The sequence below is a fragment of the Xiphias gladius genome, chromosome 20 (genome assembly GCF_016859285.1).
Source record: "Xiphias gladius isolate SHS-SW01 ecotype Sanya breed wild chromosome 20, ASM1685928v1, whole genome shotgun sequence".
In the NCBI taxonomy this organism is placed as follows: domain Eukaryota; kingdom Metazoa; phylum Chordata; class Actinopteri; order Istiophoriformes; family Xiphiidae; genus Xiphias; species Xiphias gladius.
The window spans coordinates 1-15,859 of record NC_053419.1 but is presented as its reverse complement, the minus strand read 5'-3'; the positions used below and the strand labels follow the sequence as shown (position 1 = coordinate 15,859).

The 15,859-nt window shown below is 38.2% G+C and overlaps 1 protein-coding gene and 1 long non-coding RNA gene across 3 annotated transcripts; one reads left to right on the top strand and one right to left on the bottom strand.

The window, feature by feature from the left end:
• The first annotated feature begins 2,781 nt into the window (after positions 1-2,781).
• LOC120806026 (major intrinsically disordered NOTCH2-binding receptor 1-like homolog) lies at positions 2,782-11,269 on the top strand. 2 transcript variants are annotated; one of them, XM_040156655.1, is made up of 4 exons: positions 2,783-2,979; positions 4,280-4,528; positions 7,657-7,800; positions 10,478-10,577. In XM_040156655.1, exons 1-3 carry the CDS (start codon positions 2,887-2,889, stop codon positions 7,726-7,728), a joined length of 414 nt encoding a protein of 137 aa, XP_040012589.1. In that variant the 5' UTR covers positions 2,783-2,886; the 3' UTR covers positions 7,729-7,800; positions 10,478-10,577. The 2 variants fall into 2 exon arrangements, with proteins under 2 accessions (XP_040012588.1, XP_040012589.1); XM_040156654.1 differs by lacking the exon at positions 7,657-7,800 and having other exon boundaries at positions 2,782-2,979; positions 10,478-11,269.
• Positions 3,769-4,261, bottom strand: LOC120806028. The gene is made up of 3 exons (XR_005709624.1): positions 4,185-4,261; positions 4,035-4,098; positions 3,769-3,816 (listed from the first exon to the last, which is right to left on the bottom strand). It is a non-coding gene; the product is annotated as an uncharacterized LOC120806028 (long non-coding RNA).
• Positions 11,270-15,859: the final 4,590 nt, after the last annotated feature.

Sequence of the window (15,859 nt, the reverse complement as noted above, 5' to 3'; positions counted from 1 at the left end):
GTAGTGCCTCACAGCGCCTCTCAAAGCCATTCAACCACTGGAAGTGAACAAATGTTGTTGCTTGAATATCAACACTCACGAGCTAGCAAAGCGCTTGCTAGTTAGCAAAAAATGTGTAAATCGGAAACCTACCACTTTCTCATACATTTGTTGTTCCAAACAGCATTTCATTTTGTTTATGTGTGTGACATGGAGGACATACAAAAAGAGAGATCCAATAAACTACAATAATGGTGTTCATGTCTTTGGTGCTTGCTATCCCATGATTTAATAGTGTATTCACTCATAGTTCATAAGAAAAGAACCAGGACCAAACTTCGCATGGTACCACCTTCACTGGATCTTCATCATTATTCTTATTAATACAAATTTAAGCAAATGGACAGGGATAAAGGTTAAAGAATCACCTTAACTAACTTACTCACTAACTGACATATTTGTACGCATTAGGTCTGTGTTGGGTTTTGCCTCTGCTGCAGTTTCCTCCATTACTAGCTGTCTTCAGTCTAACCTGTATCAGGCCACCTGGATACTGCAGGCTGTTAGAGAGCTCCTCTCTACTGGTATCACTTATTAAATGAATAATACAAAAATGCAAAATACGAAAATACAAAGCTAAATTCTATTGTAATAAAAATACCAAATGTGGTTCAGCTTCTATGTAAAGGTTTGCTGCTTCTGTCACATTAAATTGAACACGGGCTGTTATCTGTTGGGCATTATCAGTAGTTCTTGCCACTATATAGCTAAATAATTAGACAGCTGGATAAATCATCAGTAATGATCATCAGACCCATTGACAAATAAATTTAAGAAATTCATAAAATTGTTCAAAAAATCATACAATTAAGCTACAAGTGGAAATTAATGCAAGGACATGAAAATTGCAATGAAATTGTAGAACTGGGTGCTGTAGCTGGATATAAAACACCTATCTATCTCTCTGCACACATATTGTGGCCTCTGAGCAGCTCTGCAACATCTGTCTACGCTATTCTGTCGATGTTCTCATGACAAAATCAGAACAACCCATGCAAACTCTGTAACACTGCGACAGTGTAGTGCTGAAGATTTGCTTTATTCGAAACGAAATTAACTTGGGTCGCAAATCATGCATCAAGACCGAACAAGCGTCGCATTGACGCGCTGAGCTAGCAAGCACTGCGTAGTATCTCTGACTGCTGCTGCATGAAGACCTGCTACCTGGAGCCAGAATCCTGACGAGGATGATGTCAGTGTTCAAGGACGGGAACACATTAGTCCAACATCGGCCAGCAAGGAAACGACTTCACTAAACAGTAATTAACAGTACAGATAACTCGCTGCATCTCTCTGTGCTTGAACATAGGATCACAAACAGAACGACAAGCTTTGCGAACCCGAACCGCTAAACGCAATTTGATAAGTACACAGATCTGAAAATATGCACAATCCATATCGAGGTCAATCTCTCTTACCGTCGCAATGATGTCAGATCAACAGAAATAAAGAGGGGAGACAACACATACGACGTGTTGTAGGTTATGCATCATCTGTGTCTCCCTGCATAGCAGTCGTGCACAGAGCACGATAACGCGGTACTGCATATCAAAAGCTCCATGTCTTACCGCATCAGTCCTGACTTCAAGCCTGTGCTTATCCATTTTTTGTCAAGGATGCGATACGAGGCAGTACGATACTGGTTTCTCAATCACGACATCGGACATGTGCAAAAGGTAAAACTAAAATATCTGTCTTTATTGGTCAGACTCCACGGATTTTTTCTGTTCTCCTCCCTATAGTTACGCAACCACGCTGCACCATCCACATCTATGTGGCCGCTATACCGCCCCCCCTCCCCCCATACATTGCGCAAGCTTTAATCGTCCGTCAAGGAGGCTGTGATTGCCTCCGTCTTCCATCTGTCTGCTTGTAATGAACATATTTCCAACAAGGAAATCTGTTTCGCACATTCATGCTCCTATCAAGAACATATATATGTGTTTGTGTGTGTGTGTGTGTGTGTGTGTGTGTGTGTGTGTGTGATTATGAGTTGTAAGTTATGGCTTTATTGATGGTTAATAAATTGTTGATACATGGATTGTGGTTCCAAATGCTTTGCATTCGGTAAGCATTTTTCCCCTCCCTATAAGATATCCAGATACAGATTGCACATAGAGAAAAGGGACTGCACCTCACAAAAGCATGAGTAAGGACATGGGGTCATTAAACTCAAAAGGTTTATCACCTCTGTAACATATCTGTGTTCTCCAAAGTTTGTGCTAATCTACTGTTTCAATTGAGATTTTTCTTGTATATCAGTGGAAATTTTGACCTGATGATGGCACTGGAGGAAAGAGAAATCTGTGGTCATGATCGACAGCAGACCGCATCAAAATCTGGCCAATAGTTTATAGCTTATTCAATATACTATAAGCCAAAATGTTGATCAACAGTAAATAGTGGCCTGATCACAGTGCTAATAGAAAGGTCAGGGGGTGACCAGGAGGTCTAGCAGCTGTCAGAACTATCTGTAATAGCTGCCCAGGTGTCTTGCCCTGCATTGAAGAACTGATAAACTGACATTACCATCCTCAGGCTGCAAAGCAGAAATGACATCGGAGATCAGGGATCATTGGCTATAGATAGCAGCAGGTTTTATGTAACACAATACTAAGATGGTTGGTATGGCCTCCACCTCTCCCTCTTCTCCACTGACACTGTTGGTTCTCGGCTTCAGCCTCTTATTGGCCAGGTCGGGTTACACACACCTGCAAGTGATACAGGGTCATAACGATCTTGCACTTCATTAATTATTACACAGCTTGCAAGAAGTAATGAGCATGTCCATCCAGCCATGCTGTAGGCAGGTGAAACAGTCAGTGTGGATGGAGCTACAGAGCCAGGATGGATATCTCTGTTCTGCCTAACAACAACCACCCAGAGAAGTTCCTCCAGCTGGATGTTGGGATACTGATGGCCACACATGGCGTGTTCCAGGTCAGGGCAGTCATGTCCAAACATAGACACGAACTATTCCACTGCCACTCTTACTGTATGTTCATATATATGTGTGTGCTTTTGTGTACTTTTCTCCTCTATGACATGGATAACTGTAGGGTAATTCCATGTCAAGTCAACAGAGGCCTCCCTATTGACTACCTTGGATTTGCTTCATAATTTGTGTAAATAATGTCATTGTACCAAACAACTACTTTGAAAATTTTCGGCTTGTATCTTCTTTAGTTTCTGAGATATGTAGGCCTTAAAAAAAGGGGTTGTAGCCTAAACAAGTGTTGTTATAAAATTACAATGTTTGATAAGTGATTACTTGTGAACTATATGCTACATATAGCATATGTAGGGGGGGGCTTTACGGTGTTTTTTTTCAGCCAAGCCATTCTAAAATCTGTTGATTTGACCCTGTATTTAATTCCTTAAATCTTATTCCTCATGACAGATAAACCCACATACACTGTTTATGATGTGCATTTAGTCTGCATGTATAATCTTATAGCAGAGATAGTGACTTGAAAAGGAGAACAAGACAGTGCAGTATTAAGTATTTATTTGTCATCATATAATATTTGATCGAGAATCCGGACATTTTCTGAACTCGAAAAAATTGAAAAGTGGAAACAAAAATCAATAATATAACATGTGTCTTTTAAAATACATATGGCATTTTCAGCATATTCAGTGTTCTAGATGAGTATTTGTTCATTTTTTGTTTGATGATGAACAAATTATTATGAATATGTGATACACTTAAACAGTTAAAAGAGATGTCCGACTGTCCAATTCAGAAGTCATTCCAATGTCATTCAGTTTCTGGTACTAAAGCAGAAAGGAGAGGAGAGAAAACATGTTAAAGAAGAACTTCACTGCTGGAAAGAGGGCCTTTTTCAGAAAACTGCAGGTTTCCCAGTTGCTCTAAATGGGAAAATCCTACAGCAATCAGAATGTATTGCAGACTGATAACATTTATCTTACTAAAATCTTACATTTAAAATAATTGGAGCTAATTAATGGTATATTTCTGTAATATCACATACTCATGTTATTTTTGAGCTGCAGTGATGGAATAAAAGCGTAAAAGCATCAACACTGTCAGGAATCCTGTTGAAATGAAAGAAACTTAGTGAAGCTTAGAAGCTATAATCGTCATCGTATATTTTATGCAAAATAATTCTGATTTAGGTTACCTTGTATGTGTCTAATATCATCTGTCAGTCTGTAAAAAGTGTTGAAAGGCTACAGTTGGAATTGATGAGAATTTGAATCCTTATTGTCTCCACAGAGGGAGCGAAGGATGAAGACTGAAGGTAGGTGTCCTCCATCCCGAGAGGGCTCTCCTGTGGTGTTTGTGGACAGATACCTGGAGAAGCATATCACGCCAGTCACTCAGAAGTCCAACATTAAAAAGAACCCTCTGTGCACGGACATAAGATCAATGGACACAGTGGACAACGAGAAGTCCAAGCCTTCCTGGACTGTCAAGGAGTACACCACGCAAACAATCCACAACAACTTTGCAAATTTTTTCAAGGTAATTTGGGGAGAGGAGAAGAAGCTGTGGAGGATTGACAGGATGAATGGCTGTTTGGGGGAAGTAGCTAAAGCCTGCTGGAGAAGTCGCTAAATATCGCTAGATGATGTAATATTTAGAATTTACATCATCAAGCATATTCATGATGTCATATTTGCATTCTGCCTAGTGTCAGCCAGTTTCAGCCTTTATCTGTTTGCCTCTCCCCTACTCTCTGTACTCACATATACAGTTTTTTAATACAGCTGAATTCCCGATAAAGCTGTTCTCATTTACATGTTTTTCTGTTTCTGTTGTCAGACAACAGAACAAGTGGAGCATTTGTCCAGTATCCCCCCGTCTTCTGTCAATTTTGCTAAGGTGAAATAAAAGTCTCTAGGAGGACAATGTTAAGTGCTACAAAAACATTCCTTGTAGTTACACTGCTAGAATTACTACAATCCGTGGAGACATCTATTTTTTCAAGTGTGGATTCTGTAGCTAAAGATTTTCTCCTCAGTCAGCTGGTTCCAGAGGTACTTTGTCTTTCAGGACGGTCCTGTTGCCTTTCTGTGTTTTAGCTCCTCATCCGTTACTCTGGTTCGGATAAATACAGTTGACCACCACAGTGAAATGACTCACAGCATAATTCGCCATTGCATTTAGCTTTTTGGGGTTCCTCAGGGGACAGTATAACAACAGACTCATACACAAGCATTTTAAATGATTCATGTAAAAACCGTGTTTCTTTGGAAAGCTGTAGGATGCTTGTGCTGGTTGTCTCAATATACACTGTTTTGCGTGTCTCCTTGTCTCCCCAAATCTCAACAATGGAGGTGGTGAGTGTAAAGTTAGCAAAACACATAGAGGTACAATAGCCATATTTATTGGAAATACACCAAGTTGAAATAAACCGGAATTATCCTCTAAAACTGAATTAGCAACACAACCCAAGGGCCCCAAAAGCTCGAAGTTCATGTCATACAGTTTTTGATATTTAGGTAACTGTAGATTTCCAAACAAATGTACCACGCCATAACAAAGGCTAAACTTGTGACTCTGTTTTGCTGAAGGATCCTGTTTTAATTATTTTAGTTTTTATCCTGCCCACATGCTACGGTTCCTAAATAAAGTTTTTTTTAAATCAAATTATCATTACCATAAACTAACCAACACACAGAAAACCTCTCAAGTCTACAAGTCCCGCTCCACATTCAGTTATCTGAATTAATTATCTCCGTTGACTTTTGCGGTGACTCTTTGTGTTCAGTGGTTCCTCTGAACACAAAGACAGAGGCTTGAAGGGACGGTGCATTATGATTGTGCTATTGATCTAATTCTGGAGCCCCTTTACCCACCACTGGACTGTACAACCTGTCCCGCCCAAAAAGAGAAGCCATGGAGAACTATATAAACGATTCCCTTGCCACTGCAATTATTCGCCCCTCTTCTTCTTTCTCTGGGGGCAGGGGTTTTCTTTGTTGCTAAAAAAGATAAGACTGTCTATGTATAGACTTCCTAGGGTTGAACAACATAATTATTGAGACCAAATACCCTTTGCCCCTCATCAACTCCACTTTTGAGCTACTCCATAGAGCCATCATCTTCTCTAAAATGAACCTACGGAATGCCTTTTACTTGGTCAGAATTTGTGACGGAGACAAGTGGAAAACTGTCTTCAGTTGTTAATGATGTTCTTATTCCTCGGTTGCTTTTTTTTTGTCAATTTGGATGACATTCTCAAATTCTCCAAGAAACCTTAAGAACACACCTCACATGTCCATTTAGTTCTTCAGAGGCTATTGGAGAACAAGTTGTTTGTCAAGGCTGAGAAGTGTCAATTACACGTCAGGTCTTTGAACTTCCCGGGTTACATATTTGAAAGTCGGCATGTGAAGACAGATCCCAACAAGATCCATGCTGTGGCAGAATGGCCTCGACCTGACTCCCTGAAGCAGCTCCAGCGGTTCCTGGGTTTTGCCAACTTTTACCGACATTTCATCAGGGACTAGTCGTGTTGCTGCTCCCCTTAGGAAGGTGACTTCATCTGCAGCAATCCTAACTCAGCCAAACCCCTCTTGTCATTTATTGTGGAGGTGGATGCTTCAGACACTGGCGTGGGAGCTGTTCTCTCTCAATTCTCCGCATCTGACCATAAATGACACCCCTGTGAACTCTTTTCTCATTGCCTCAGCCCTTCTGAGAAGAATTATGATGTGAGTAACTGTGAACCTCTTGCAGTTAAGTTAGCCTTGGAAGAATGGAGGCATTGGTTGTAAGGGGCTGAGCATCCCTTCCTAGTCTGGACTGACCATGAAAACCTTGCTTACATTCAGACTGCTAAAAGACTGAACTCCCAGAAAATTTGCTGGGCTTTGTTCTTCAGTCAGTTCAAATTAACCCTAACCTATTGCCCTGGTTAAAAACTTATAAAACCTGATGCTCTATCCCATTAGTTTGTCTTGCCACCTCTGATCCTGACAGGTTCCCAGGTGCTCCAGTGGGTCCAAACCTCCAGGTTCATTTGACATCCTGGTGTTGGTTGTACACTTACCCTCCTTAGAAAAACTTCTGGTGTCCATCTATGGAGGTAGATACACAAGTTTATGTGGTGATCTGCATTGTGTATGTCAAGAGTAAGGTCAACTACCTGCTGGCCTCCTGCGACCTTTGTCTGTTCCGGGATGTTCTTGGACACATAGCTCTGGACTTTGTTTCTTGAGTACCTCCCTCACAAGGTAACACTGTGATTCTGACCATAGTGGATCGGTTTTCCGAGGCTGTTCATTTTGTGGCTCCACCTAAGCTTCCTACAGCAGGTGAAACAGTAGACCTCCTTGTGCAGCACATTTTTCATCTTCATGGGATCCCAAAGGACATTGGGCAGTTCATATCCCAATTATGGAAAACCTTCTGTCAAGCTCTGGGGCCCTTGTTGAGTCTATCCTCTAGGTTCCACCCCCAAAACAACAAGCCAACCAAGATCTGGAAGCCCCTCTACGTTGTGTCACTGCCACCAACTCCTTAACCTGAAGTAGCCTTCACTTTCCTGGATTGAATATGCCCACAACTCCTTAACCAGCTTCACCAGCAGCATGTCCCAATTTGAATGTTCTCTTGGTTATCAACCCAATTTCTTCTATTTCCAGGAAGAAGACATAGTCATACCTTTGGTCCAGACCCACCTTCGGTGCTGCTGGAAGGTTTGGAGGGATGCTTGATCCACCCTTCTATGCTCGGCTGAACTCAACCGAAGAATAGTGGACTGTCATCGGCTCCACACTACCAACCAGGTCAGAAAGTCTGGGTTTCCAGTAAAGATATACCTCTCAGAACCGATTCGAAGAAGTTATCCCTGTTACATTGGTCCATTTCTAGTGGAAAGTGTTATTAATCCCTGAGGCTACAACTTCCCAGGTCTATGAGAATACATCCAGCGTTCCATGTCTCCCAGCTGAATCCAGTTTTGACCAGTCCACACTGACTTTCCAGGCTGCATAGTCTTAGCTGTCTAAGCTTGTTCCTAGTGTTCTTTGTGTGACTAAAGTGCATCTCCATGTGCTCAGGATTACGACTCGTCCTTCTGGAAGTTTCTCCCGTACCCATAAGGGATACTTCTTACCAAGGCCCTTCTCTCTTGATTGCTCAGTTTGGCCTGGCAATCAGCTCTAGGAAGAGTCCTGGTTGTTACAACCATTTTTATGTCCATAATTTAAGAATTATGGACATGGCTGTTGGGAACCTTCAATGCAGCAGAATTTTTTTTGTAGCCTTCCCAAGATCTGTGACTAGACACAATCCTGTCTCTGAGCTTGCAGGCAGTTCCTTTGACCTCATGGTTTGGTTTTTGCTCTGATATACATTGTTAGTTGTGAGCCATGGTGTCCATGGCAGAACATCACAGAGGTAGCTGCTGCTCTCCAAAAAAACATCAATGCACAATTTAAGTTTCCTGAAGAGCAACTTTACACTCCAAAATGCTACTGGGAAAATCCCAAAGGTGAAGGGAGTTTCAGAATTTTGGGCTGCTTTGCTGTCTCAAGGCCTGGACAGCTCTCAATCATTGGGGGAAAATGAATTCCCAAGTTTATCAAGGTATCTTGCAGCATAATCTCAGCTCGGCTTTCCACCAGCTGAAGCTCAGTATAAGTTCTCTGATGCAGCTGGACAGTAAACCTACTACGGAAGGACTTCAGACTAAGAAAATCTGCCTCTTGGAGTGGTCCAGTCAGAGCCCAGACCTTAACCCAATAGAGATGCCATGGAATAACCTCAGAGAGCTATTCATTCCATATATCCTAAGAATGTGGCTGAGTTGAAGCAGTTCTGTAGGAAAAATGGCTCAAAATTCCACCTGATTTTTGTGCAGATCTTATCTGCAGCTACAGGTTATATATGTTTGAGGTTATTGCTGCCAAAGAAGGTTTGATCAGTTAATAAATTACTTACTTTTTCCACCTGCACTATGGATGTTAAATGGGTATGTTCAATAAAGACAGAAAAGATTATGATTGTATGTGAGTTATTAACTTAATCACGTTGTTTGTCAATACTTGTGACTTACATGAAGATCAGATCATATTTTTTTATCACAGTCTTGCCACTATGAATGATAGATAATATCTAAGTTTGAAATATCTATGATATAGATTCTGCATGATATGAAAATTTTACCACATATACTGGAACATAAGGGGAAGAAGATATTCACCCTGCCAGTAGGATATTAATTGGAATGACATTTGAATTGGAATTAGTTTGGAAAACATTGTGAAAAGTCCTTAGTAGCAGTGAGTGCTGAAATAAAATTTGATAAATAAATGTACAAGTCAGTAGTTGGCTGATACTAAAGATACTGTAGTTAAAATATTAAGATAATAGAAAAGAGGAGTTGATGATTCATGACAATGTGTCCAGATCTATCTTCATGACTAATTTATGTTTCCCCTGCTCCCTCTCCTTCGGTTTTCTAAATGAACTCATGTATCTAGTTCCCATTTTCCTTTTAACCTTTTCTTATGTGACAATTCGCCAACCTTGTCCACAAATGATTGTGTCAAAAAAACACTCAAATCACTCAACTACTTTAGTCTAGAATCATTATTCAGTTGCAGAATGAATTCTTTCTCTGCTTGTTGTGATTAAATGGTTTGTATCCAACATGATGAGATGCATCACTGCCACCCTCTGTTAATTTTTAATTACCTAAGGTCCTTTACTATTCACAAACTCTTTTCCATTGCTCTAGTCCCCATTCACCACTGACAGGGCTGGAGCTAACAGTCATGTTGTTTTTTTTCCCCAGGAATTTTCACCACCTACAATAATAAAAACCACATATTGTCGGTATTTTATAGGCTGAGACAATTATGATAAGACTTGATATATCAAATTTGACTACTTTTAGCCTTCATGTTGTACATAAAACTAACTGATTGAGATAAGATCTTTCAAATGCTAAATATGGCTATAATTAAATGTGGATTGGTTGGTGGTAAATCAAATTATCAAGAAAACTATTTTGGAGGGTGGGAATTGTGAGAACCTGCTAACTTTAAAATATAGAAGTAATTCTGACTAGTGATCTGAAAAGTTGTTTAAGGCACTGCACATAACCTAAACCATTCATTGCTCTGGATACACCCATGTCATTTTCATATAAACAACGAGGGAAAAATAAGAAAACTATTTTTATTTTTATTCAATGCTATGGAAATTAATGGGGTTTAGTAAATTCATTCATGGTGACATGGTTTTTAGATTACAGTTCATTTGACAAATGACTTTTCCAAACCTAACTTTTAGCCAAAAGTTAGGTTTGGAAAAGTCATTTGATGAGATGACAAACATAAATGGAACAGGCAAGTTAAAAACTAATGCATATCACTATATAGAGGACAACAAGAATCACAGAGCTTATTTATTGATGGTAATGTTTCATAGTTAAGTGTATTTTCATTTTCCTTGCAGGGAGAAGGGAAGACTCCTAAAGATATGGACTTTTGGCTCGAGGATCTCTACACACCAGGATTTGATTCTTTACTGAAGAAGAAAGAAGCAGAACGTAAACAAAAAAGACTTTATAAAATTCTTTTTTCAATCATTTTGTCTGTTTTCGGAGTACTTATTGTTATTATTGTGCCAGTTGTGGTTCTACAAAAGAAAAACTGATTGATGAGGACGCTGTAATTTGTAGTACAACTCACCCCTTTGTAAGCAGTGGTCATATTTTTCTGTTCTTATTTTATCTTATTTTGACAGAACTAGATTTCTGGCTGGAGTCATAATAGACATGTTTTGGCAACAGCTTCTGCTAGATCTGGCAAACTGTATTTGCTGACATGTCTGGCTCTGCATCAATATCTTGGAAACACAGACAAATGACCAGTGGAGAAAAAGCTTGAGGACTAAAATTGAGGACTATTTAGACCTCTAATGATGGTATAATCACACAAAAGTTCCAGTGGCTTTACACAGTAACATAACATCAACTTAAAATCTAGTTTTTGCTGACCTCCTGTGGTTTAACTTCTGACCAGTACCCAAGACACGTGTAACCACACATTTCTGTGTAGTTACAGGTGCAATAGAGCACATCTTTCTGACTTACTGACTTCAAACTTTCAACCAATGAGGGCAGGAAAACCTTGCTTTTAAATTGTTAAGTTAGCTTTAAGCCTCGCCAAGAGACAAGAGCAGCCATGGTTGCAGCTCTAGGTTCTATTCTTTATATTTTTTAAATGAAAAAATATTGATTAAAGCAGCTGCTCTTCGCCCCACCAAGGGGTAACCTAACAAGCTAAATAAATTTGTAAATATATTTACCTTTCATGTTTATTTTTCATCATTTGTTAAATTGATACTTTTTTTTACTGTTATTATTGATTGTGCTTTCCATAAAGTGTAGTAAACATACAGTATGTTCAGTTTCCGCAGATGTATACACTCATTGAGAACTTTATTAGGAACATCTGTACACCTGCTTACTCATGCAATTATCAAATCAGTCAATCATGTGGCAGCATTGCAATGCATAAAGTCATTCAGATACAGGTCAGGCGCTTCAGTTAATGTTCACATCAAATATGAGAATAGGGCAGAAATCTCAGTGACTTTGACCGTAGCATGATTGTTGGTGCCAGACGGGCTGGTTTAAGTATTTCTGATCTCCTGTGATTTTCACAGTCTCTAGAGTTTAGTCAGAATGGTGCCGAAAACAAAAAACATCCAGTGAGCGGCAGTTCTGTGGACAGAAACCCCTTGTTTATGAGAAAGGTCAGAGGAGAATGGCCAGACTGGCTGGAGCTGACAGAAAGGCTACAGTAACTCAGATAACCAAAACTGACTGTTTTGTGGTGAGCTGAAAAGCATCTCAGAACGCACAGCACATCTGACCTTGAGGAAGATGAGCTACGATAGCAGAAGACCACGTCAGGTTCCACTTCTGTCAGCTAAGAACAGAAATCTGAGGCTGCAGCTGGCACAGGCTCAAGAAAACATGGCAGTTGAAGACTGGAAAGAAACGCAGCCTGGTCTGATTGATCTGGATTTCTGCTGAGGCAGCAGATCGTAGGTTAAGAATTTGGCATCAACAGCATGAAATCCATGAACTCACAATACCTTGTGTCAACAGTCCAAGCTGATGGTGGTGTCAATACAGGTTGTGGGGAATGTTTTCTTGGCAGACCTTAATATCAATCAATCAAGGATTACTGTTGCTGACCACGTGCATCCCTTTATGGCCACAATTTACCCATCTTATAATAGCTAGTTCTACCATGATAATGCACCGTGTCAAAAAGCAGAAGTTGTCTCAAAGTGGTTTCATGAACATGACAATGAGTTCAGTGTACTTCAATGGCCTCTCCAGTCACCAGATCTGATTCCAATACAATACCTTTGGACTGTGGTAAAATGTGAAATTGGCAGCATGAATGTGCAGCAGGTGAATCTTATGTGATGCATTCATGTCAACATGGACCAGAATCTCGAAGAAATGTTTCAAACATCTTGTGGAATCCATGCCACAAAGAATTGAGGCTGCTTTGATAGTAGAGGCAGGCCCTACCCAGTATTAGTATGGTGCTTGCTGAGTGTATATTCTCTTTAAAGGATCTTCACTGTAGCTGATTGTTGTTGTGCACAATTTAATTTAGGAACTGTTTTGGCAAAAAGCAAAGTAGCTACCTAGCTTTAAATGTATTGTAACCACTCTCCGTTCCCCCACCCCTATACTGTCCTTCCTGACTATTCAGTAACATTATAAATAATAGAGAGCACAAAAGGAGACTTCAAATGTAACTGATTTCAATTGATTTCTTTATTGCAATAAAGATGTACAAAGTATTGGTAATCATGAATGTTAAAATGTTAGAAAAAGCATATCTGTAACTGTTAACAGTACAGTATATCAAAACATTACTACTTCAACCAGCTGGGTCGATTCCATCCACATTTGTGTGAAAGCAGGGGAAAACAGGTCTGATCTGCTTTGTCATATTATCTTTTCTTATAAAGGCATAGAAATACACATTCAAAAAAAAGAGAAAAAAGACAATCTAATAAAACCAAAAGGATACTAAACAATAATGATAAAAAAAAATCAACATGCAAATTAACTTACAACTAAAACCAAAATATTAAAGACAGAAAAAAAGTGGAGAAAAGTATAAACTAAAATGAATATCTTTAGTTTTCCACTAATTTATGTCATTAGACTACCAAGTTTATTTACAGGTTAGTTTAAGTTTGCAGTGTGCACATGATGTCCACGACCATAAGATATTAGGACTAGTTTATTTTTTTTTTTACACTATTATCCGTCATGATGGTTCGACACATTGACAGATGGGGACTGGAAAGGAAGAGGGGCCTAACCAAAAAAAGAAAAAAACAAACAAACTATATTTAGGAGAGGTCAAATGACTTGGTAACTAAAACACAGGTGACATTTGGTTTCTACAGAGAACACAATATATTATCAGACAGGCAATCTATCTATCAGGACATAAATTAAGAAAACAAGATACACAAACACTATTATTGGGTTGTAAAAAGTTGAGAGGAGGTCTTTTGTTTCATTTAATGTGACATCAAAGACGAAGATCCTCTCATGGTCAGACTGATATATTTATGTGTGTGAATAGATAGTCATATGTACACACATATATACATATACATATATACATATATATGAACAAATACATAAATATATATATACACATATATATACACATACATACATACATACATACACACATACATACATACACACATACATATATATATATATATATATATATATATATATATATATATATATATATATATACACACATACATACATATATGTACATACACACATACATATATATACATACATACACACATACATATATATACATACATACACACATACATATATATACATATATATATACACACATACATATATATATATACATACATACATACATACATACATATATATACATATATACATACATATATATACATACATACATACATACATACATACACACATATATATATATGAGGTACTGATTAGGTGAGCACCTGAACCATATCTTATTTAACCAGAAAAAGTATAAAAACCACTGCTATTTGCTCTTGCAATAGGACCAGCTGGATGGCAAAAACAGTGCTAGCAGTTCCTCAAAAGTAATTGGAATCAAAAAATAACTATTGACTATTGACTATTTAGAAGAGCCAAGTGAGGCTGGACCATAGAGGACTGGAGTAAAGTCATCTTCTCTGATGAGTCCAATTTTCAGCTTTGCCCAACACCTGGTTGTCTAATGGTTAGACAGAGACCTGGAGAGGCCTACAATCCACTGTGTGTCACACCCAGGTTGCGAGACACTGTGGATCGGTGATGATCTGGGGGCTGCTTTAGCAAGGCTGGAACCGGGCAGAGGCGTCTTTGCAAAGAACGCATGAATCAAGTCACGTACAAGGTTACCCTGGAAGAAAACTTGCTTCCTTCTACTGTGACAATGTTCCCTAACTCTGAGGATTGGTTTTTCAAGTAGGAGAATGCTCCATGACACACAGCTAGGTCAATCAAGTTGTGGATGAAGGACCACCAGATCGAGACCCTGTCATGGCCAGCCCAATCTCCAGACCTGAACCCTATTGAAAACCTCTGGAATGTGTTCAAGAGGAAGATGGATGGTCACAAGCCATCAGACAAAGCTGAGCTGCTTGAATTTTTGCACCAGGATTGGCATAAAGTCACCCAACAGCAATGTGAAAGACTGGTGGAGAGCATGCCAAGACACATGAAAGCTGTGATTGAAAATCAGAGTTGTTCCAAAGAATATTGATTTCTGAACTCTTCCTTAGAAAAAACATTAGTATTGTGTTGTTTAACAATCAATATGAACTTCTTTTCTTTGCATTATTTGAGATCTGAAAACACTGCATCTTTTTTTATTATTTGGACAATTTGTCATTTTCTGCAAATAAATGCTCGAAAGGACAATATGTTATTTGGAATTAGGGAGAAATGTTGTCAGTAGTTTATAGAATAAAACAAAAATGTTCATTTTCAAACACAAACCTATAACTGGTAAATTCAGAGAAACTGATCATTTATGCAGTGGTCTTTTAATTTTTTCCAGAGCTGTATATATACACACACGCATATATACATATACACATATACATATATATGTACATATATGCATATACATGCGCATATATATATGCATATACATGCGCATATATATATGCATATACATGCGCATATATATATATGCATATACATGCGCATATATATATATATATATTCATATGCATATACACATATATATGCATATACATATATATATGCATATACAAATATACACATATATGCATAAACATATATATATGCATAAACATATATATATGCATATACATATATATATGCATATATATATATATATATATACATATATATATATATATGCATATATATATATATATATATATATATATATATATATATTTATATACACAGACACATACACGCATATATACACATAAACATATATTCACATATATATACATATACACAGACATATATTCACATATATACATATATACATATACACATGTACACACACACACACAAACATACACAAATATATACATATATACACAACAAGAACACACACAAACACACACACACACGTATATATATATATATATATATATATATACATATATACACACACACATATATACTAACATACATATACACTTATACAAACACATATATAGATATATAGATATATACACAAACCCAAACACACACACACAAATACATACACACACACATATATATAT